The sequence below is a fragment of the Dermochelys coriacea genome, chromosome 4, assembly GCF_009764565.3.
Source record: "Dermochelys coriacea isolate rDerCor1 chromosome 4, rDerCor1.pri.v4, whole genome shotgun sequence".
Taxonomy (NCBI): domain Eukaryota; kingdom Metazoa; phylum Chordata; order Testudines; family Dermochelyidae; genus Dermochelys; species Dermochelys coriacea.
This window is the reverse complement of record NC_050071.1, coordinates 143745330-143767302: the sequence shown is the minus strand read 5'-3', so window position 1 is coordinate 143767302 and position 21973 is coordinate 143745330. Positions and strand designations below refer to the sequence as shown.

Below are 21973 nucleotides of genomic sequence, written 5' to 3'. Positions count from 1 at the left end.
ATTCTTTTGCGTCGTAAATTATGGAGTTTACACCAGTTAAGCAAAATCCGCCATCTGTGAAGTTTCAAAGAAACGCGGTGTAAATTTCATTGTAAGCCCCCCAAAAGTTCCTAGTTTGGGGATTGCGCGAGAAGAGCTGTCAGTGAGTTGCCAGTTGGGTTAAAGGCAGGTTTGTTTGTTTTATCCAGAGGAATTGTCACCGAAATCACTTCGATTTTGAGGCTTTCCCAAATTAAATTGCGCAGTTCAGCTGCCCGGTCGCGTCTTTTATTTAAAGTTTACTTGATTATGTAAAGAAAGAAAAAGAAAAAAGGAAAGAAAAGAAAACCCCCAAACCCAAGGACGGTGAGTTTAAAGAAAACAATTGCTTCTGATTTTCCACTGTATTTTGCAGGATCTTAAAATGCCAATACGCGTATCTCTTTCTTTACAAAAATCGTTCACTCAAAACCATTCAAAAGGTCCGGGCTTTTCTTTTTACCGAGCCTCTGAATTGGCTGTAATGAACAATTTATGGAAAGGAACCCAGCCATAAAAGGGATTCTGCGATCAGTTATAGCGGTGTAAATCAATGAGATTATGCCAGATTTGCACCAACCTAGCTGACCTTCAAACCCGACCTCAAAGGGGGGGGGGGGACACCAGGCAGTTCAGGGGAAGTTGTACAGTCAATATTTGGGAACTGATTTGTTTTGCATCGAGCCGCAGAGATGTGCTGTGTGGGGTACAATGTGCAATGGAAGGGGCAGCCTGGGTGCCCTATTTTGTTTCGAATAAAATCTGCTCATTGTGGGAAATAATTTCCACATTCTTTCCCCTCCGGTCTCTATGAACTTTATGCCTCGGGCGCTGGGGAGCGCAAGTGTCAATGAGCGAGAAGGAAGCGAAATGATTGAATTGAGATACATTTTTGAACCATCAAAAATACGTTATAGCAAAGTTTCAGAATTATTGCAGGGTGAGAGGAATAAATCAGGCACCCGATCAGAACAGTTCAAGGTCTGGTGGTCAATTTCAGGTCCCCCTTTCTGAATCACTTGGTCGTTTATACGAGTTGCTGGACTATTTCTGAGAAGTCAGTGGGACTATACAGAAAGTGAAGGGAGGCAGAGAAACTCTGAATTTAGCATAGCGCCTTAAGGAACGAAAAGCTCAGAGGGGCTGCAATATAATGACCATTTCGGCCGTTCCTCCCCGGCCGGGAGGAACCCCGACACCGGGAAGAACTCGCTGGCGTGTAAACAGGGGTGACTCAGGGATAGACTGAGGCTTAACTTTCATCAGGAGCAGTGGCAGAAAGCCATTGTGTCTGGGCAGTGCACATCCGTGATTGCAAATAAAAAACCCTTCCGTGTGTTTTCCGAACTCCCGGGCTGCGTTGGCCATTCCCGGAGGCGAATCGCCCCCACATCTACATTGAATAATAAAGGCACCGGTAACCCCCAAGATGGAGAATTGAACTGTAAGGAGAGGCGAACATGGCCCTGTCTAGAGCCCGGGGTTTCTGTAGCACTCAGTGACCAGATCTGAAGAGGGGAACTGACAACTCCAGGAATCACTCGGACGTGTCAGCACCAGACGGTCTCAATCACAACATTTACCGAAAAGATCCCCCCCCCCTTAGGAGCGGGCAATCTAGTGCCAGCTTGGATCAGCGATGAGGGGAGAAGGTACTCTGTCGGGGGGGGGGGAGGAGGGGCAATTCTATAACAGTCTAATAGTCAATCAAGCAAACAAATAATACCCCGATCACGTACCTTTTAAAAAACAAATTGTGCTTATAACACTAAAGAGCAGGGTCTGTTTTCCAACGCAGCCCCCAGCAAGCATCCGCCCACCCCAGGATAAGTGTTACTTTGCTTGCTGCTCAGCGGTTAGAAAAGCTGCTCCAGGCATTGTTCAGAAATCTGGGACCCCAGGCTCGCCAGGGCTCTCCCCGCCTCCCCCTGGACTGAGCTCCTGTCTCCAACGGGGGCTAGCGGCGCGGTAAGCACCCAGTTCAGTAATTGGCCAGGCCGTGGCCTTTTGTTCCTCTTCCCCCCAAAATAACACCTTGAAAATGCCCGGCGCGCCCTGGTTTTTTATAGCCAGGCCCTGCCCAGCTCCCGCGGAAAGGAGCCGAAGGGGGTTCGCCTGCCGATGGGGGCAAAGCACAGGGGCTCTTTGTTTGCCAATCAATAGCGAGGGAGTCTGCAGCAGGAAATTACGTGTGTGGCAAGCAGTCAATTTCAAACTGCTTCTTTACTCCCATCCCTCGCCGGGCTCGCTCTCCTGCTTTCCCGGCTCATTCACGCCGCTGGTCCAGGAGGGCTTCCTTATCCCATCGATTAGAGGCGATGATTGGCTATTCTTGTATTTATCGGCCGGGGGATGAGAGATGGAGAAGAGGAGGGGGCGTCTGAAAAATATCCTGGACTATTTTAATTAATCACCCCCCCCTTTCCCTCGCCCTTTCACGCCCTCCCCTTTCCCATCCCCCCCCCATCCACCCACATTCCCAAAGCAGGATCGATCTCCGTGCACGCGAATGAGCTGTGAAAGTCCGGCCCGCCTCGCTGGCGGAGCTGTGAAGGCAGGGCTTGCCGAGACACTGGCTCGCTTGCCTGCCCCTCGCTTTTTTGCTCATCAGAGAGAGACCGGAGCGAAAGGAGACACGGAAGGAGCGGTCCGTGCAGGAGACAGGCGCCGCTCTTGAAGTTTGCCAGGAAGAGGGGTGCTGGGGGGTGGGGGGGGGTACGTGAGAAAGGACCAGGACTCTCAAAGTTTTTAACTCTTTTTCCCCCCACCCCCTCTGCCCCAAGCGCCCGGCGGGCACCGGCATTTCTTGACTCCTCCATTGAAATTCGGTCTTGGGGTTTTTTTCCCCCCGGGGGGGGAGCAGAAGGGGGGCCGGGGAAGGGGCTGTTTAAATGGGACGAGCCTGCCCCGCGGCCAGGGAGGGAAGTCTCCGTGAGTAGGGAGAGAGAGCAAGAAGGGCGAGAGGGAGCAAGAAGACCCTTCGCTGGGTCCTCCCGACCATGGTGCTCGCCCTGGGGGAGGGCTCCTTAGCTGCACCCCGGGGCTGCTGCCGGCCGGCGCCAGGGCGCTGATCCCCGCCTGGTTTTGGGGGGCAGGAGGAGAGCTGCCCCTCCCCCCCCCCCAGCGCCCCGCTCTCTGTCTCTTGATGTTTGATCCCTCCGCGGCGGCCACAGGCATGAGCGATGGCCGGGCCCAGGCCGGCAGAAGCCCCCTGCTGCTGGGGGAGCCGGGCGCGGAGCGAGCCCGGGGGAAGAGCGGCGCCTGCGGGGAGCTGGAGAGCGCGCTGCGGGGAGGACTCAAGGACGTCCCGGGGACCTCGGCTGCCAGCCCCGGCTCATCCCAGGAGTGCGTCCCGGAGAGCGACAGCCAGTCCGGGGGAGGAGAAGCGGATTACTGCCGCCGGATCCTGGTGCGAGGTAACGGGGGAGCGCGGCCCCAGCCCCTGCCCCCAGCCTAACCTTTAGGGCGCATCCCCTGAAACCTATTCCCTGTACCCGATCCCATTCCCTGCAACCCCATCTCCTGTACCCCATCCCCTGTAACCCATCCACTGCACCCCATCCCATCCCATCTCCTGTATCCCATCTCTTATAACCTATTCCATCCCCTGCAACCCCAACTCCTATACCCCCATTCCCTGCAACCCCATCTCCTATACCCCCATCCCCTGCAATCCGTCTACTGCACCCCATCCCATCACCTGTACCCATCTCCTATACTCCATCCCATTCCCTGCAACCCCATCTCCTATACCCCCATCCCCTGCAATCCGTCTACTGCACCCCATCCCATCACCTGTACCCATCTCCTATACCCCATCCCATTCCCTGCAACCCCATCTCCTATACCCCCATCCCATCCCCTGCAACCCCAACCCCCCGCAACCCATCCACTGCACCCCATCCCATCACCTGTACCTCATCTCTTATACTCCCATCCCCTGCAACCCCATCTCCTGTACCCCCATCCCCTGTAACCCATCCACTGCACCCCATCTCCTATACCCCCATCCCCTGCAACCCATCCGCTGCACCCCTTGTACCCCATCTCCTGCAACCCATCCCACCCCCTGCAACCCCATCTTACCCCCTGTATTTCCATCTCCTATACCCCTTCCATTCCCTGTACCCCCACGCCCTGAACCACATCCCAACCCCTGCACCTCATCCCATTCCCTGTACCCCATCCCCTGTACCTCCCCATGCTCTGTATCCCATCCCTTATACCCCACTCCCTGCACCCCATCCTACCCCCGGTACATCCATCCTATCCGGGCCTCCAATGCAATCCTCACCGGCAATTCCATCTCCACCCCGCCCCATATAAAGCGCCTCGAGCCCCGCTCCCTTTCCCCCGGAACGGCACCGATCCCCACCTCCCCCCAACAATAACCCCCCCCCCATAATAACCCCCAACCCTCCCCGTTCCCTGCCCCGGGGCCTGTCCGCTCCCTCCCCATCCCAGCGCCCCCCCCCCCCGCGGCCGACCGCAGCCCGGAAGGGGAAAGCGGCGTGTGGCTTTGGTACATGTCAGGGAACTGGGCCCGGGCGAGCGAGGCTGCGCCCCTCCCGGTCCCTTTCCAGTGGCCTCCCTTGCCCACGAAGGACCAAAGCAAAAGGGATGGTGGTGACCTGGGGTGGATGGGTGGTGGGGTGGCGGGGGGCTGCTGCTTGTCAGCTGCCTCTTTCCCTGCGCCGCCCGGCATCCCCCTTCCTCCCTCCCAGCTCCCGTGGGGCTCCATTGAGAGATTTGGGAGACCGCGTGTATTCGGGACAGGGCTTCGCTCGCCAGTGTGCGGAGGGGTGCGGAAAAGGGGGGGCACCCCCCCCCCGAGCCTTTCTGCCGCCCCCCAGCCTTTCTGCCCCAGCCCTTCGTTTTTATTTTCTTCTCTTTTAAACGGTCGGTCTCTGCGATGCATTCAGCTCTGGTGGGGGCAGGGGACCCCTCTCCCCGAAATAAACACACGGGGTGGAGAGCGGGGGAGGGGAGAAGAATCCCAGGGGGCTGCTTTGGGTTTTAAACATTTGTCGCAGGGAAAAGGCGTCACGGAAGCATCATCGAGTTAAGAGGGTTTGTTAACAGCCCTTGCTCCACGGAAATAAATAGATAAATAAATAAATAAATAAATGCACCCCCGGGACCCTTCCTACCATGTGTTCAATCAGCGCCTGTCGGCACTGAGAGGCTGGAGCAGAGAAAGCCCCGAGCTCGGGCCCCGAGACCCGGGAGAAAGGAGGGCGAGGGTGTAAAAGCTGAGCATCCAGCCGCCCGAGCTAGTTCAGTCCCTTTCTCCGTGACTGTTTATTCAACATAACAATAGCGAACTGGCTAGAAAGCAGCCGGTCCAGTTAGGGAGGGCAACCCCCCTCTGCCATCAGATTTGGTTTCCAAAGCCTCTAGTTTCTTGTGTCCCTATTTTTTAAATTAAGATGGCAGCAGGGTTCACAGCTTTGGAGGGAGCCTTGCGTGCAGGAAAGGGAAATTCTGGGCAGACAAGAAATTCGAAACATCCGCCCTCCTCTTTCGTGTATACAATCAGAAATATGCCAGCCCAGCTCCCTCCTTTGGGATTTGTTTATTTTCCGTCAAATATACTTTTTAAAATTTCGCTCTTTCCAATCCTCCAGGCAGAATTATAATCAGATTCCAAGAACTGCCTTGTCTTGCATTTTAAGACCTCCTCGGAAATATAGGGGCCTCTCCGCTTAGTTACAGAGGAATCGATTTTTAAAAAGGAAATCAGGCTACCCTATTTTTGGTGCTTGTTTGTTGAAGTGTTAGATAGATAGATAGATAGAGAGATAGATAGATAGAGAGATAGATAGAGGGGGTGTATGGGGATAGATAGATAGATAGATAGATAGATAGATAGATAGATAGATAGATAGATAGATAGATAGATAGATAGGAGTATGGGGATAGATAGATAGATAGATAGATAGATAGATAGATAGATAGATAGATAGATAGATAGATAGATGGGGTGGGTGAGGATAGATAGATAGATAGATAGATAGATAGATAGATAGATAGATAGATAGATAGATAGATAGATAGATAGGGTGGGTGAGGATAGATAGATAGATAGATAGATAGATAGATAGATAGATAGATAGATAGAGGGGGTGGGTGGGGATAGATAGATTAGATAGATAGCCAAAGCCGGGTGAACACGGCCACATTCCCCCTTCACCCAGAGCAGTCTCGGAAAGTAGACAGGAGATTCAGATACTTGTCCGTACCCAAAACGATTGAGAGTCAGGCTAGAACAGGCCTCGGACGATTCTAGTCCTTCTCTCGGCTTTGGATAGTACCCTGTGGGGTGACATCAAAACAACGACCCCGTTTGATAATAGTATCTATTCTGCGGAGACACTGAACATTTCAGCAAGATCCGCTTGTAACGCAGATTCTCCTTTTAGATTAGGTCATGTGCTTGAAATTTCTCAGATAAAAATAATGGCTAAGAATGGTGCACAACCTGGTACCCACATGTCGAGAAATTTGGGTTTTGCAGCTTTAGATTTATTTCAGTGAGGCGTGTGGGACTTTATTTGTACGTATCTCCAACTGAACCTCCGTTTTGGATTATCTGAACCTCTATATCTACTGTGCATCTATGCCAATCCAGCATGTGCACAGACGGTAACACTGCTAATCTAGCTAGCTAGCTATCTCCACACGGATAAACACACAGATGTACAAATATGTGCGAGTCATATACGTGTGTGGAGATATATATATATATAAAACCAGATGCATGTGGAAATGTTTGTAAATATGGGCGTGTATGTTTGTGGATATATAGTGTTTGTGTGTGTGTATATATAATATAGGCAGTAAAGTATAAAATACGTGTGTATATGAAGAGATTTGTGTCTGAATATATAGATCTGTCACCATATATTGCTGTATGTGTATTTATACACAGAAACAATATATATATCTCACCATATATTAGGCTTGGAAGGATGAATTTTTGTCAGCAAATGTCAGTAAAGGTCCAATTTCACCGTAGACCTTCAAACCAAAGAATAAATATTTCCATCAATAATAATAATAATTAATAATAATAATAAATTACAGCAAGGCAAAGTAAGACACATGCTGCTTAAGAACTTATTAGAGTTTGAATTAAACGTATTTACTTTGCACATGTTGGCAGGTGATTGACAATTTGTGTTTTAATGGTTATAAATCTTTCACTATTTGAATCTCAACATTTCTGGTCATTAAATAATTGTCTGACCGGCCCCATATTTTCCCCCGCAACTGTGAAAATTTAAATGGACACAAATTAAAACAATGCTTACAAATAAACCTCGATATTATCTGTGATAATGATCACACAATTAAATTCGGATTCTGACAAGCCGGCGTATATCGCCAAACGTGTATGTAGTGCGTGTACACATCGAAACAAATTATTTCTAGATGTGTAGGTAGCGCATGTAGCCACAGAAACTAAATACATATATAGCCATATATTGCCAAATGTGTATTTAGCGTATATATACAAAGAAGTAAAATATATATCGCCATATATTGCTAAATGTGTATGTCGTGCATGGATACAAAGAAAGGAAACACATATGTATATAAACATGTATTGCCAACGGTGTATGTAATGTATAGATACACTAAAAGCAAACTATATATCGCTATATATTTCTAAATGCATATGTAGTGTGTATGTATACCCAGACGCAAAATATACATCGCCATATATTGCTAAATGGGCATGTAGACACAGAAACAAAATACTCATCCCCATACATTGCTAAATGTGTACGCAGTGCATGGATACAAAGAAAGGAAAGGTATTTATAAACATATATTGCCAAACGTGTATGCAACCAGTGTATATATACACAGAAGCAAAATATCCATCGCCATAAATGTGTCTGTAGTGCAAGTATGCAACGTAACTAAATATATTTAGCCATATGTTGCCATGTGTTTATTTAGTGTGTGTATACACAGAAACTGACGTGTGTGTACATAAATATGAGGTGTGTGTACATATGCACATAGACCCGTGTCTAGATCTGCCATAGAGATGTAGAATTCTCTCTGTTTATGTTGGTGTGTATATACATTACATGCACACACAGCACTCTGTGGCTATTTATATTCACACATTCTCTAGCAACAACTGTGTAACTTAACCCGGTAACACAGGGACATGGGACTCGGAATCTTTCTGTGTAAGTGGCTGGAGGGGGTGAGCAAGAGGGGGCGGCATCTCAGTCCTGCCTTTCCCTGTTTCCCTCCAAGTATTCGCTATTGGGGCGGGGGCCGATACTCCCTGTCTCTCGCTGCCTTTCTGTCCTTGGTGGAAGGATGGTGCCCCATTTCCTAAAGCCTTTTAGGCGGTCACTGCTTTGGTGCTTGGCTGTAGCCGGCCCAATGCGGGACTCCTGGGTTGTCTCTCTAGCTCTGAAAGGAGAAGGTGTGGGGTGGGTTAGGAGTCAGGGCACCTAGGTTCTAGCCCCGGTCCCTTTGCTGTCATTATGTAACCATGAGATGCATGCCATCCCGTGCCTCAGTTTCCCCGTGCCCAAACCGGGGATCAGGAAGGGGTTGGGGGGGTCAAGTTTAACACATGAACATCTATGCAGCCCTGTTAGGGATTGTTAGGGAAGGCCACGAGGGTGGCTTGTTATCCGCCCCCTCCCCGAGCCCGGCTCCTCCTGCAAGGGTGGGGGGACTCGGGAGTGATTGGGGAGGGGTCTTTGGGTGCCATGCCATCTCGGGATGGGGGGCAGCAGAGTCTAATAGGGGCAAAGGGCGGGAGGGTGAGCGGGATCCTGTATCTCTTACCCTCCTTGGAACACAGACCGGAGAAGCTTTGGCACCAGGGGCCGGCCTCCCGGCAGCTGCTGGTTCGAGCCCGCCGGCTACCCCGGGGGAAGCTGGGGTCAGCAGGGGGTCAGAAAGTGTGTCTATCTCTCTACCCCTTTCTCCCTGGCCTTGATTGACACCCCTGTGCTAAGCTGCTCGCCAAGGTGGCAGGGACAGCACTGGGCCGCGTGCCTGGCAGGCCGGGCCCCCCACCCCTGGGGTTTAGGCTGGGAAAAGCTCTTGCAGCTTGGGAAGGCCGTTTTGCACCAGAGGGGAATCAGGCAGGGGCCTCCCTCTTCCAGAGCAAGAGAAAAGCCACCCAGCCAAACCCTGCTCTCCCGGAGGACCCTTGGGTGCCTGGCCGCAACTCCGGTGGCGGGCCTAAATCTTCCTCTGTAAGATGTCAGGGCTGGGCAGGGCTCCACCATTTTGCAGCCTTCCCCACTGCGGGAACAAAATGGTGGCAGAAGCATTAAGTAGGGAAATAGCTGCATAATAATATTTAAAATATTGCCCCCGCCCCTCCATCAGCCCTTCCAGATCGTCCTCCCACCTTTTGCCCGCCTGTTATTTCTCCCCAAAAGGAAAAAGAGACCAACAACCGCCAGGCCAAAGTAGCAGCTGGTCAGACAGTATCTATAGCCAGGTAAAAACAAAAACAAAATAAAAATCCACACAACATTTGATGAGAACCGCACCATGTGCCCTAACAATCCAACACTGGGAACGTACCTAGTCAAATACAAATAATTTGGCGAGGGTCTGGCTTTAGGGGGCTCTGTATTTATCGCAGTGGTGGCATGAGTAGCATGTGATGGGCCATTGCTCCTGGAACTGCTCGGGGTTTTTTAATTTAGCGGTGGAGTAAATATTTTTCTCAGACCAGGAATAAGTTGACGTGTAACTTGGGGCGGGAGGGGGTAAAGGAGACGAACTGAATCGTGTGACTTTTATATATATTGTCCTTTGGAATGATTTGACTTTATTTTAATGCACTTAAAAAAAACCCCGTGACTTTATTCCACCCAGTATTTAAAAAATAATAATTTACTTGTCAAAAGCATGGCAACTTGTCGGAAAGACGATTGTTTGAACAAGTTTTCTGTAGTTATCTCAGGCGTGCTGCTGAATGGGGAAATCCCGTTTAAAACCCCTTGGCGTGACACCGTTTGAACAAAGACAAGAGCGAATTGTCTTGATTTTTCGGATCATCTGGATTTTTGCTTTAAAAATGGAAGGGCGAAGGGGAATCAGAGAAAGATCCCTTCTCTGAAGATCCGTAGCTGCATGAAATATACATGGTACACAGCGTGACTAGGGATATTTCCCACAGTATCTTGTGCAGGAAATGTTACACATGCCTGTGTAACTCACCTGCAAACGAGTTTTGAGTTTCCTTCCCGTCTGGATTTTAAAATGTAATTTATCTGCGATCAGTTGGCTTAGCAACAGCGGATCTCCCCCCCCCCCCAGAGACCATCCTTTATAAACTCACATCACTTTTCGGGGGGATAAGCTGTCAACAGCGATGCCTTGAGGGGACTGACAGGTTTTCTTACAAACAAGGGACAGTACGTGGCTTCTCACAGATAGGAAAACGCATGTTTTCCTTTTTAAAAAATTCTCAATCCCCACCGGAGTCTCTCCATATATTGTTTTAAACGTTGCAATTTTCAGCCCTCGCAGCTTTCATTTAAAACCCAACAAGTAAATGCTTTGCGCGCTTCAGGTTGTTCGTAGAAGGCGGTTTACGCAGGGGCTGGTTTGGCTAAATCGAAGGAAAATGGGGAAAGAATGAGAAGAGTCGCCCTAAAACGTGTTCAAGTCTGAATGTAGAGCCGGGCGCTAGCCGCACTTCTCTGGCCCGCACCCAGAGCCCGGAGGGAGTCCCGTGCGCCGAGCTTTCTACATTGCAGCAAAGCTGCTTGTGATTTATGTCAGAAGGGTCAAAAAGCAGCGCGAATGTAGCCGCGTTGGAGAAGAAAAAGGTCTCCCCCCCCCCGGAAGGGGCTTTGGTTGGGGCTTTGCACAAGAAATGTGGGTTGGAAAACAGGTCTCTCTGTTTTCTCACTGAGTGCACCCCAAGCCAGTACAAAAAATCAAATCAAATCAAATCAGGCTAACAAAGGCAGGTTTTTGCTTTCGTTTGACTAGATCGCCTTTAAATGGCACTCTTTACAAGAACAGGTGTGATAAGCCGGGGGGAGGGAGGGGGCGCGCGTTCACATTAGATGCAAAATAGGAAATACGATTCGGGGAAAGGGTTGTTACTTGCATGAATCCACAGGGTGTGATTCTGTGCCTAGAAAATCGCTGACTGTGGCTGTGGATGCAGGTACACCGCACATCCCGGGCGTGTTAATATCTGTATCTGTATAGACATATCCACGCGCCGGTGAATTTATGGCCACGTCTCGACGTAGTGTGTGTGTGTGTGAAAGGCACAGATCAGACAAACCGCATCTGAAGAGCCGAAGAGCCCTTTGCGCGTTCGCTTGTGAAGGCGGCGCGCAGCTTGAACGTTTCCCTTTTGAAATACGTCTCGGCTCTGCAGCCTGCAATGTGCAGCCGGGGAGTTCCTCAAAGGGGGGGGGGTTCCCTCTGTCACCACGTCGCCGGGGACCGAGGAGAAGGGGTGAGTTTTTGCTGCGATTGGACCATGCGTGAAACAAGCGAGGGAGGCCTGGCCCTAGCCGCTGTGAGAGGGACTGGTCAGGTTCAAACCCTCTTGTGTGTGTGTGGACCCGTTAGCACGATCCACCTTCGGGAAAGTTGGAAGGTGCCTGGTGGGTTTTTTGGTTTTTTGTTTAAAGAAAATGTGCTTAACCGTAGCAATGGGGGCAGGGCACTTTGAGAGCCATCGCCCCCCCCGTACCCCCTCCCCGACACAGCTGGCCCGGGGGTTCCGTGGCACTTCGCGGAAGAGCTGTGAAGACGCTCGGTTCTGGCATGAATGGGGAGCGAGACCCAGCAGCCGAGCAATGGGCGGCCGGTCTGCTGTTAAAGGAGCCGCGCTTGGCTCGGGCCGTTAAAGAAACAGCTACTTTTGGGGGTGCGGGCGGGGGAAGCTAGACCGTGCACCCGCAGGGCTGGAGCCAGGGGGCGGTTAGCGGGAGAGAAGAGGCTAAGCTCAGTGCCTGGGTGTATTTGTGTGTAGACACGCGTGTGAGGGGAGGGACTGAGGGTACCTAAAGAGGCGTCTTTACGAGCGATCATCCACAGTCACCTCACTGCCTCCTCCACCCCAGACACACCCTTACCTCTCCCCTCCTCCCGCGGGAGAGTCCGCGCAGTGCTTGGTGCATCAGGGAAAGAAGCATTTCACAAAGCAAGCAAGCAATCAACCGAAAGAAACCCCACTACAAACAATCAAGGAACAAACACCCCGTTAATATATTTGGTAGGTTAGACATGATAATCACAGAGGTTTGCAACATCCCCATCAGGCATCTGACATCCTGATCTATTGGTGGTGGCTTAGATCTATCCCACATTGGTCTGTCCCGAGGGGAGAAATCAACCCTTTCAGCACTTTGGTTACACAGGTGAGGAAAGAAAAGAAAAAAGACATTGCCCGATTTCCCCAAAGTCTGCCTCTGCGGGTGTCTGTACTGCAGTAAAGGGTTATATATTGACATGGTGCGATATACATTTATGTTTAAGATACAGTATATATCTTATCTATTCGTAATACATACACTGTAACACACAAACACACACACACAAAGTGTGTATATGTTTGTGCATGTGTGTATACACACACACACACACACAACTATATAAACGCTTGTAAGAGCTACAAATGTGTGGGATGGAACCCTCACTGAAGATATGATGTCATGTGTGTATATGTCTAGACATAGGTATCTATGCACCCCCCCCACCCACACACATCGTCAGTATGTGATATATACCATATGCATATGTATATAATTATATATCTTATAAATATGTGTATATACCAGTGGTTCTCAAACTTTTTTACTGGTGACCCCTTTCACATAGCAAGCCTTTGAGTGCGACACCCCCTTATAAATTAAAAACATCTTTTTATATATTTAACACCATTATAAATGCTGGAGGCAAAGCGGGGTTGGGGTGGAGGTTGACAGCTCGCAACCCCCCATGTAAGAACCTTGCGACCCCCTGAGGGATCCTGACCCCCAGTTTGAGAATCCCTGGTATGTACCATATAAATATATGTGCAGTGTTGTTGTAGTGGTGTTGGTCCCAGGCTATTAGGGAGGCAAGATGGGTGATGTAATATCTTTGCAGTGGTTCTCAACCAGGGGGGATGTGTACTCCTGGGGGCAGGCAAACGTCTTCCGGGGGTACATCAAGATCTACATCATCTAGATATTTGCCTAGTTTTACAACAGGCTACATAAACAGCACTAGCGAAGTCAGTACAAAGTCAAATTTCATACAATGACTTGTTTTATACTGCTCTATATACTATACACTTACATGTAAGTACAAGATTTATATTCCAAAAGATTTATTTTATAATGATATATTAAAAATGAAAAGGAGTACTTGTGGCACCTTAGAAACTAACAAATTTATTTGAGCATTAGCTTTCGTGAGCTACAGCTCACTTCATCAGATGCATGAAGCTCACGAAAGCTTATGCTCAAATAAATTTGTTAGTCTCTAAGGTGTCACAAGTACTCCTTTTCTTTTTGCGAATACAGACTAACACGGCTGCTATTCTGAAACCAGTAAAAACGAGAAAGTCAGCAAGTTTTCAGTACTAGTGTGCTGCGACACTTTGTTATTTTTATGTCTGATTTTGTAAGCAAGTCATTTTTAAGGGAGGTGAAACTTCAGGTGTGCAAGACAAATCAGCTTCCTGAAAGGGGTACAGTAGTCTGGAAAGGTTGAAAGACACTGATTTATTGAACCAACTCCTGTTGGTGAGAAAGCCAAGCTTTCGAGCTTACACAGCGCTCTTCTTCAGGACCTCAGTTCTCTCACCAACAGAAGTTGGTCCAATAAAAGATATTACCTCCCCCACCTTATTTCTCTGATATATATATTGTGTTTATATATATGTTTATATATATTGTGATATATATATGAAATAACTATTTGTGTTTAGTAGATACAGTTTAGAGTACACATACACAAATATAGGTAACACACACTCGTGTGTGTGTATGTGTATATATATGTGTATGTGTAAGTGTATATATATAGACATACATACACAATGAGTGTGTGTTACCTATATCTGTGTATGTGTGCTCTAAACTGTATCCACTAAACACAAATAGTGTGGCATATAGTGTGCGTGTGTGCAGGGAATTTTTGCAGGTGCAGCTGGATTTCCCCCCATAACAGTATTTCCCTCCTCCTCGCTGTTTTGGATGTTAGATCAGTGTTTCACAATGGACGGCCCATGGACCGGCACCAGTCCCTGAGATCTCCCTCACACAGTTTAGGAAGGCAGCAAGCCAGTCCCCAGTATCAAAAAGGTTGAGAAACAGTGTGTTAGAGCCATCTCAGCATACAAGGGCTTTGGAGCAGGGAGAAGATTCTGGAGACAGCTAGAGTTATCCCTAAAACCTCTTTCCCCGTGGGCGATCATTCAGGCGCTGATCACCGGGGTCTGATACAGTTCCTGCTCCTGCGGGGCTGGGGGACAGGAGGAGGTGGACCCGTGGCTCCTCAAAGACTATCTGCACAGGCCTGGCCCATTTCTAACCTGTCAGCCAGTCTCAATCCCTCCCACCCTATTGTAGTAAAATGGTCACCCAGGGGTTAACTGGGTTACTCAGAAGAGTATTATGGGGTGGAGCTATGCTCCATCCCTTCTCTTAGTTACTTCCTGTTTAGTTAGCCGATGCACTGCCCCATAGCTGGAGACAGCATCACCGTCCCACCCTGCAGTGCTGTAAGTGGACTGTGGGTTTTTGTGCACTGAGGGGCCCCTTTGTAACACTGGCCACGAGGCTGGGCTCTACGTGGGAATGGCAACTGATGGAGGAAATGAGGGCTTCATGCAGAAACCGAGGACTCGCCGCCATGTATTGAAAGCTTGGGCCGCTCGTTTCTTGCAAGTTAGAGGACAGTCAAGGACCCAAGGATAGGGCGGGCAGACAGTAAGTGTGAAAAGTCGGGACACATTTTTTCCTGGGGTGGTAGCGGTGGTAATAGTAGCGGATATAAGAAAAAGCCCCTAATAGCTGCACGTCTGGTCACCCTACCCACCGAAGACAACTGGGTCCCTGGTCTGTGGCAGTAACACCTGTTCCCCTGGAAGGAGTTTGTTACAGCCTCAGACACTGGGAGAGAAGAGTTTAGAAGATTTGCCACAATCATTGACAGAGCCCTGCCCACTTCGATGGCCACTTCACTGCACCCATCAGAGCCCCCCCATAGCCAGCCTCCCGAGCCCCATTCCTAGCCTAGCCATGCTTGCCTCAGCCCCACTCCACTTCCAAGCCTGCCTGCCCTGCTCTCTTCCTTCCACATTCCCATGCCACATCTCCAGCTGCAGCTCCATGCCCAACCTCATCACACTCCCCTCCCTGTGTGCACCCTGAGCCCCTGCCCCCTTCCTCTGCCCTCCCTTGCTGGCTTTACAATCTCCTCCCCTCCTGGCCCAACCAGAACAAGCAAGAGACGCGTTCAAAGGCCAGGGTTCAGGGCTGAGCTCCATAACTGATGGGAGCAAAGAGGGATGGAACCAGAGCCTGATCTCCAGGCTCATCATAATGAATAAGAGTAAATTTGCAGGAGATTCAGAGATGCTCTCCCCTCACCCGAGTCCGGCTCTGTGCCATGTCAGTGTCCCAGTTACATCGACAAAGGAACCAAAGTGGCATCCAGGGAGCTGCAGAAGGCCCTGGCCACCCCTTCTGTGCCAGCAGGAAGGAGGGAGGGTGGTATAGAAGCTGCTTTGACATCCTGATACTGTCGAAGGATTTATTCCCCTGCACCACGGGTATTTCCCAACAGCCGGCGGCACAAATCCTAGGCACAGACTCCACCAGCTGTGTGACACAAGCAGCGGAGAAACTGGCCCTGGTTTGTGTGTGCCTGTGCTAGATGGCAAACATGCTGGGGAAGGGGCCGTGTCTCTCCAGGAGAGCTGGGAGAGGCCTTCATATTTGGGTATTCCAGTATTCGGGGACCGAGCCTCTTTCACAGCTGTTCCCTAGCAGCTTGGGAGTTTTTTTAGGTTACAATATGTTTTTTGTTCACCAGGTAATTTCCGTGACTAATTCTTGGGCTGCAGGTCACGTGAGAGCAGCTTATCAGTAAGCGCTCAATAATTCAGAGCTTAAAATTGGAGCTTGAGTTGATAGGTCACATAGATCTCTAGATCTCTCACCCCCATCCACAGATCTCTATCTGTCTAATATGTCTCTCTATCTCTTTAACTTACAGTTCCCTTCTCCCCACCCCCATGCACTAGGTGCTTCAGAGAGCAAATTCTTACCTTGATCTTTAGGGGCAAGTCCCCTCTTTCTCTTTCTCTCTCTGGTATTTGGGGGCCTCCAAGGTATCTGGATTCCAAGTCACATTGTTCCTGCTTCCTGGTTGGATGAGTGTAGTTTTAGAGGCAGGTTTCTAGCATGAATGTTGATGATCTCGAGTTTAAATTTTCCCGTCTATCAATCTTTGTTGGTGTTTGCTTAGTATTGGCCATTCCCAGGAATGGTCTTACCAGGAAATGCACTCAGTCGAATACGTGAGGAAAGCAGACACAGAAGGGGAGTGAACACGGGCCCAGTGCCCTTTATGATTTGAGGGAATATTTTCAGGAAAATTGTCTGGGTATTTTCCACTTTCTACTCCTTATAAGTCTTTCCAGCGCCATGCACTTTTTTTGGCACCCCTTAAATAATGAACCAATGAGACTCGAGTTTTGTGCTTTCCCCATCAGTCCATGGAAAAGGGAGATTGACTAGGACATTTACCCCTAGCTGCTGAGGGCTTTACTGTTGTATCACAATTTTGGAGCTGATCACAGATATCTCCTAGGGGGAAATTTCCCCCTGTACAGAGGACCAGTGCAAGGGTTATGCATCACTTATGTCCCACATAAGCCCTTACATGCCTTGTACATATTATGTGTTACACACCAGCCTTTTGCACAGGGGGGAATTTTACCTTTTGTGAGGGTTTTTTTGTAAGGACGACTTTTAGCTAACATTAGCCCTGGCCTCACAAACCCGTCATGCTGAGAACTTCCACGGACTCTGCACATGGAAGGTTACAAGATCACTCAGGTTTTTAAGTGAGATCTATTTTACCTTGCTGGGGATCTCCCACTCCTCCATGCCCAGAGTGCTGGGATCTAGCTAGCTCCGATTTAGCACCAGATCGGAAGGCCAGGGTTTTTACAAATCCCTGACACCTGCTCACAGTCCTGCAGGTTGAGAGCCCCTGGTATAGAATTCCAGACAGGGTGTGGTCCCTGCTGAACAAGGGAAGCAAAGTTGGAAACCGAGCTGGATTGAAGCCAGTGTGTCAGAGTCTATAGTTTATAGCTGTTCTCTAATAAATGTCTACTTTGTAAGACAGACTATGACTTATTCCCTATATCATGACACGGTGTCTGAACTAAACCCATGAGAGGGTGCCAAGTGCGGGGTGGAGTCTGTGATACAGACATTGGTAATGGCCATTGCTCTTTCCTGACCTGGGTTAGGTCTCTCCTGTGACCTAAACTCACCTCAGGCTCAATCCAGCAAGGTGCTGGCTGCTTTCCCCACCCATTGCCTTCAGTGGTGTCACAGGGTTCTCAGGTACATCCTAACAGGTGTGCAACATCTTGCAGACCAGGGACCCAGACAGGCAGCTAAGAAAACAAACCCCACAACTATGGCTGGTGGGCAGTTTTTTGGCAGAACATATTTTCAATCCAAAATGGGTTTTGGACAAAAATGAACATTTGTGCGGGAAATATTCGTTTCAGACAAAATGTTCCAGTTTTCCTGTGAGAAGTGGAAACCAGAAGCTAAATGCTTTTGGTCTTAAAAAGAAAAGCGTTTATTTGAAATATTTTCTTTATTTCATACAAAGAATTCTGGTTTCAAAAATCACAAATTTTTTGACCAAAAACACTTTAAAAAAGATGAACATTTTTCTGCTTCCAGCTTAAGTTTTTCATCCAAAAATCAAATAATTTTAATAGGAAATTCTGATTCGCTTCCCCGTCCCCTAGATTTGTAGATTGTAAAGCCAGAAGGGATCACGAGATTAGCCTCCTGTGTAACAGGCCAGAGAATTTTACGTAGTTATCTTTGCATGGAGTCCAGTAACATGTTTGACTGAAGCATCTTCCAGAAAGGCAACTGGGCTGGATTTAAAAGCATTTATTTTTTTCAAGCCCCTCCCCCCAGAATTGGTATTTTTTGAATAGCTCATAGACTTTAAAGTCAGAAGGGACCATACCCAGGACTGTCCTTCTCCTTAGCTCTGCCGTTTGGGGTTTGGGGGACTGGGTTTTTAAGGGCTGAGTCTCCGGACAGAGAGTCTGGGCAGGATGCTCCAGAGCTCTTGCTATGCACAGCCAGTGGGAATGGGGCACAGACTCAAACGGCTCTCTTGCTGCACCCTTGCTGAGCTCCACCCTGGCCGCTGAGAACCGGGAGCCTTCTCTTCATGCTGCTCTCCTTGTGCTGACTTACAGATGCCAAAGGGACCATCCGGGAGATTGTTCTCCCCAAAGGGCTGGATCTGGACCGGCCCAAGAGGACCCGAACCTCTTTCACAGCCGAGCAGCTGTACAGGCTGGAGCTGGAATTTCAGCGGTGTCAGTATGTCGTCGGCAGGGAGAGGACGGAGCTAGCGAGGCAGCTCAACCTATCAGAAACACAGGTAAGAAACAAGGGGTCTGGTGGCTATTCCTGTCCACTTTGCATGGGGGGCAAGACCCCAGGGGACCACTCAGGATGTCCCTGTGCACCCTGCAGCGCAGCTCTCCGGCGGCCCCTAGTGCTGGGGTGTTAGGGCTACCGCCAATTTGCTCCATGGCCTGGCTGGGTTGGTGTACAAAAAATTCTTGCCCCACTTTCTGGGGAAGCTCCTCCTAAGAGTCTGAGGTTCCCAAAAGGAATGGAACCATTTTGGGAGGAGAAGAAATACTACTGCGAATCTGACAGGTACCCATTATGCACCTGTGAATTATAAAGCCATTCCCAGAGAAAACCTTGAAGGTAAAGTTAAAAGTCCATACTAGTAACAGTAAGTAAAACAGTATGAGTAAATGTAAGACTCATTGTAAGGATGTTATTGTTACCAAACATGCCCATTAAACAGGCTAGGAAATTCATAGCTAAGGTTAAACTTACAAGAAACTCAGACTTTTGAAAGTAGGGAAAGTCTCAGCTATGATCCCCAAGCAACCTTAACTCTGTCCCCTTGACAATACCAGCCTCCAGTCTTCCCTGCCTTGTTCTTTCCATTCCAACCCTGTAAGAGGTGTTATTGCTGCAAACAAAGACTTTCTCTAAGGACTTTAGAAAGCCTCGAATCTACCATATGGCTCTGGGCAGCTAATATTTGGAGAGGGCACTGTACCTGTGTAGCTGGCAGGTGATGTACTGAAGGGGAGTATACCAGAACATTGGTTTTATGCTTGATTTCCTCTCTGATAGCAAGTGTGATAATTCATCATGATGCTAAACTTCACCTTTTTCATGTGCATGCTAAGATAAGATGATCTGTGCCTAGGAATTGTATGTACGGAGACTCTTTATCTTTCTGTCTAATGGCACTTGGAGAGTTGGCCGACACACAGTCATAAGGTTTGATCCCAAAAGTTGCTGCTGCCTCGCTTAAGTCAGCCTGCATGACAAGGCCTTACAGGAGCTGAGGGGAATGATTGCCTTCAGTTGGTTGTTTGTGTGATCATGGATTTGTAGGGTAGGTTTGTGTCCTTAGGGGCAAAAAAGAGACCAGAAAGAGCACAACCGTGGTAGGGTTAAGGGCAAAGTGTTCTAGCCTGCATGGTCACTGACAAGAGTGTTTGTTGTGGATGGGAAAGGTACAATTGTAGAACTGACAAAATAATTCTGTCCAGAAAATGGCATTTGTGTTGAAACAGGCTAAACCTTAGGGGAGATGGTGAGCATTTTCATTAGACTCTTGCAGGGTTTTGGGGAAAAAAAATCTGAAAAAAATGTTACTGTTTCTAGCAACTGACAACCAAAGGCTGTGATCCGGACTGTCTGTGTATATGAGGAAGGGCCTGTTTCTCCATGTGTACACCCCAATGCCATTGAATTTAGTGGAAAGTTTCCCATCCACTATGAGGGGAGTACATGCTGTTGCTGGGTATCTATTAGAGCTGACACAAACTGGATTTTCCATTTCCTGGGAAATGTTGCATTTTCACATCTTTTTTTCCATTTCGATATGGGCCCAAATGAAAAAATGACAACATTTCACATGAAACAAAATCCTCCCCCCTGATTTGTTTTGGGTTCATTAAAATGTTTTGTTCTGCTAAAATGGCAACATTCTGTTCCAATTTTGACCTCTTTTATACGTAAAAAATTGCAAAAAAAAGAATTTCATTCCAAAAAGTCGTTTCAAAATGAAAATGAAACTGTTCCATTCCACAGATGTCGGCATGGGCCATTTCGGCATTATCAGGGCGCTGTGTTCAGGCAGGGCTGAGGGTGGTGTTTTGAAACACAATTCAGCTGAAATGGACACATTTTTTGAAAATGTTCAAATGTAGATGGAAACCTCATTTTCCACTGAAAAACCTTTGAGATGAATATTTTCCAACTAGTTCTAGGGTCGGGCATCAATCTCATTCTAAGGAACGAGCTGAATTCCAGGACTGAACATAGCCCATAGGCTAGGGGATAAGTTGAGGGTGATATATTCCTCAGAGTGCCCCGAGAAATGCCTGTTGGCATCAGTAGAAGGCTTGTGTCAAGATCAACGGGAGGACGTGGCTTTTATGTAGTAACTAAATGTCTAGTTATTTATTAATTGTTGCACGCCTCGTTATTGCATTCTTCACTCAGTGAGAAAATCTCCCTGTCTTCAAGCCATGGCTATCTCTTCCTTCTCTAAACTCTTTCTCTGCATCTCTCCATCGGCTCGATTTTTGTGAATCCTTTCTGCTCTTTTTGTTGCATTTCCTTCCCTTCAGCCATTCCTAATTCCTAGCCCCTTGGGCTTCATTCCCTCATCTAAGCCAAGAAAAATGATCAGTGATTAAATAGTGAATGTTGACACTGAGGCATCATTGCTAGGTTTAAAGCTGAGACTCCAATCAGATGAATAGGGGACAGTGGTGCTCACCCCTAGGGGCCTCAGCCAAGATCAGGACCCACTGTGCTCGGCACTCCACCAGTGCACAGGAAGAGAGAGTCTTTGCCCCCAAAGGGCATAAAATCAGTAGGAGATGGAGAGAAACAGAGGGGAAGTGAGTAGCTGAAGGTCACACAGTAGCACAGCTGTGACTAGAACCCAGGTCACCTGACTACCCTATCCACTAGGCCAAGCTGCCTCTCTAAATGCTTCAGCATATTTCTTTGCTGAGTACTTGTCAGTTTGATTCAGGACCAAATTTCACTAGAGAAAAATGAAATTTCTCACAGTCCCACAGGAAATGGTGAAATCCGAACACCAACCCTGGGGCAAGAAGGGAAGTGTGAATTGATTTTGGTTTCATAGAATCATAGAAGATTAGGGTTGGAAGGGACCTCAGGAGGTATCTAGTCCAACCCCCTGCTCAAAGCAGGACCAATCCCCAACTAAATCATCTGGTTTCTCTGTTTCTGCTGGAAATTCATCTGTTCTTTCTGGCCAACAAAACGGCTTCCCTTGCCGTCTGCTCTTTCATGAGCCGTTCTGGACGGGGCCACAACTGTCTGGCTATTTTACTAATCCACGGAAATGACTTTTTATTTTAAGCCACTTTCATCAGCAGTGAGAATTTTTTCATACATCTCCAGATGCAATAGGCTGGATTTAATCTGTTAGAGCGAGGGCCAGATTCTAAATTACACCTGTGTCAATCCCAAGTGACTCGATTGAGTCTCTCCAGATATACAATAGTGCAAATGAGGATAGAATTTGGCCCTGTATTTCTGGCATCAGAGCAGGACTTTTCTAGGCAACATACTCTCAGAGA

The 21973-nt window shown here is 48.4% G+C and overlaps 1 protein-coding gene across 2 annotated transcripts in view; it reads left to right on the top strand.

The window, feature by feature from the left end:
• The first annotated feature begins 2556 nt into the window (after positions 1-2556).
• VAX2 (ventral anterior homeobox 2) overlaps positions 2557-21973 on the top strand; it is a 72248-nt gene continuing 52831 nt past the window's right edge. For both annotated transcript variants that reach the window (XM_043512865.1, XM_038400117.2), the window contains exons 1-2: positions 2557-3434; positions 18509-18696. In XM_043512865.1, coding sequence (XP_043368800.1) covers positions 3164-3434; positions 18509-18696 — 459 coding nt within the window. In that variant the 5' untranslated portion in view covers positions 2557-3163. The remainder of the gene's footprint in view (positions 3435-18508; positions 18697-21973) is intronic.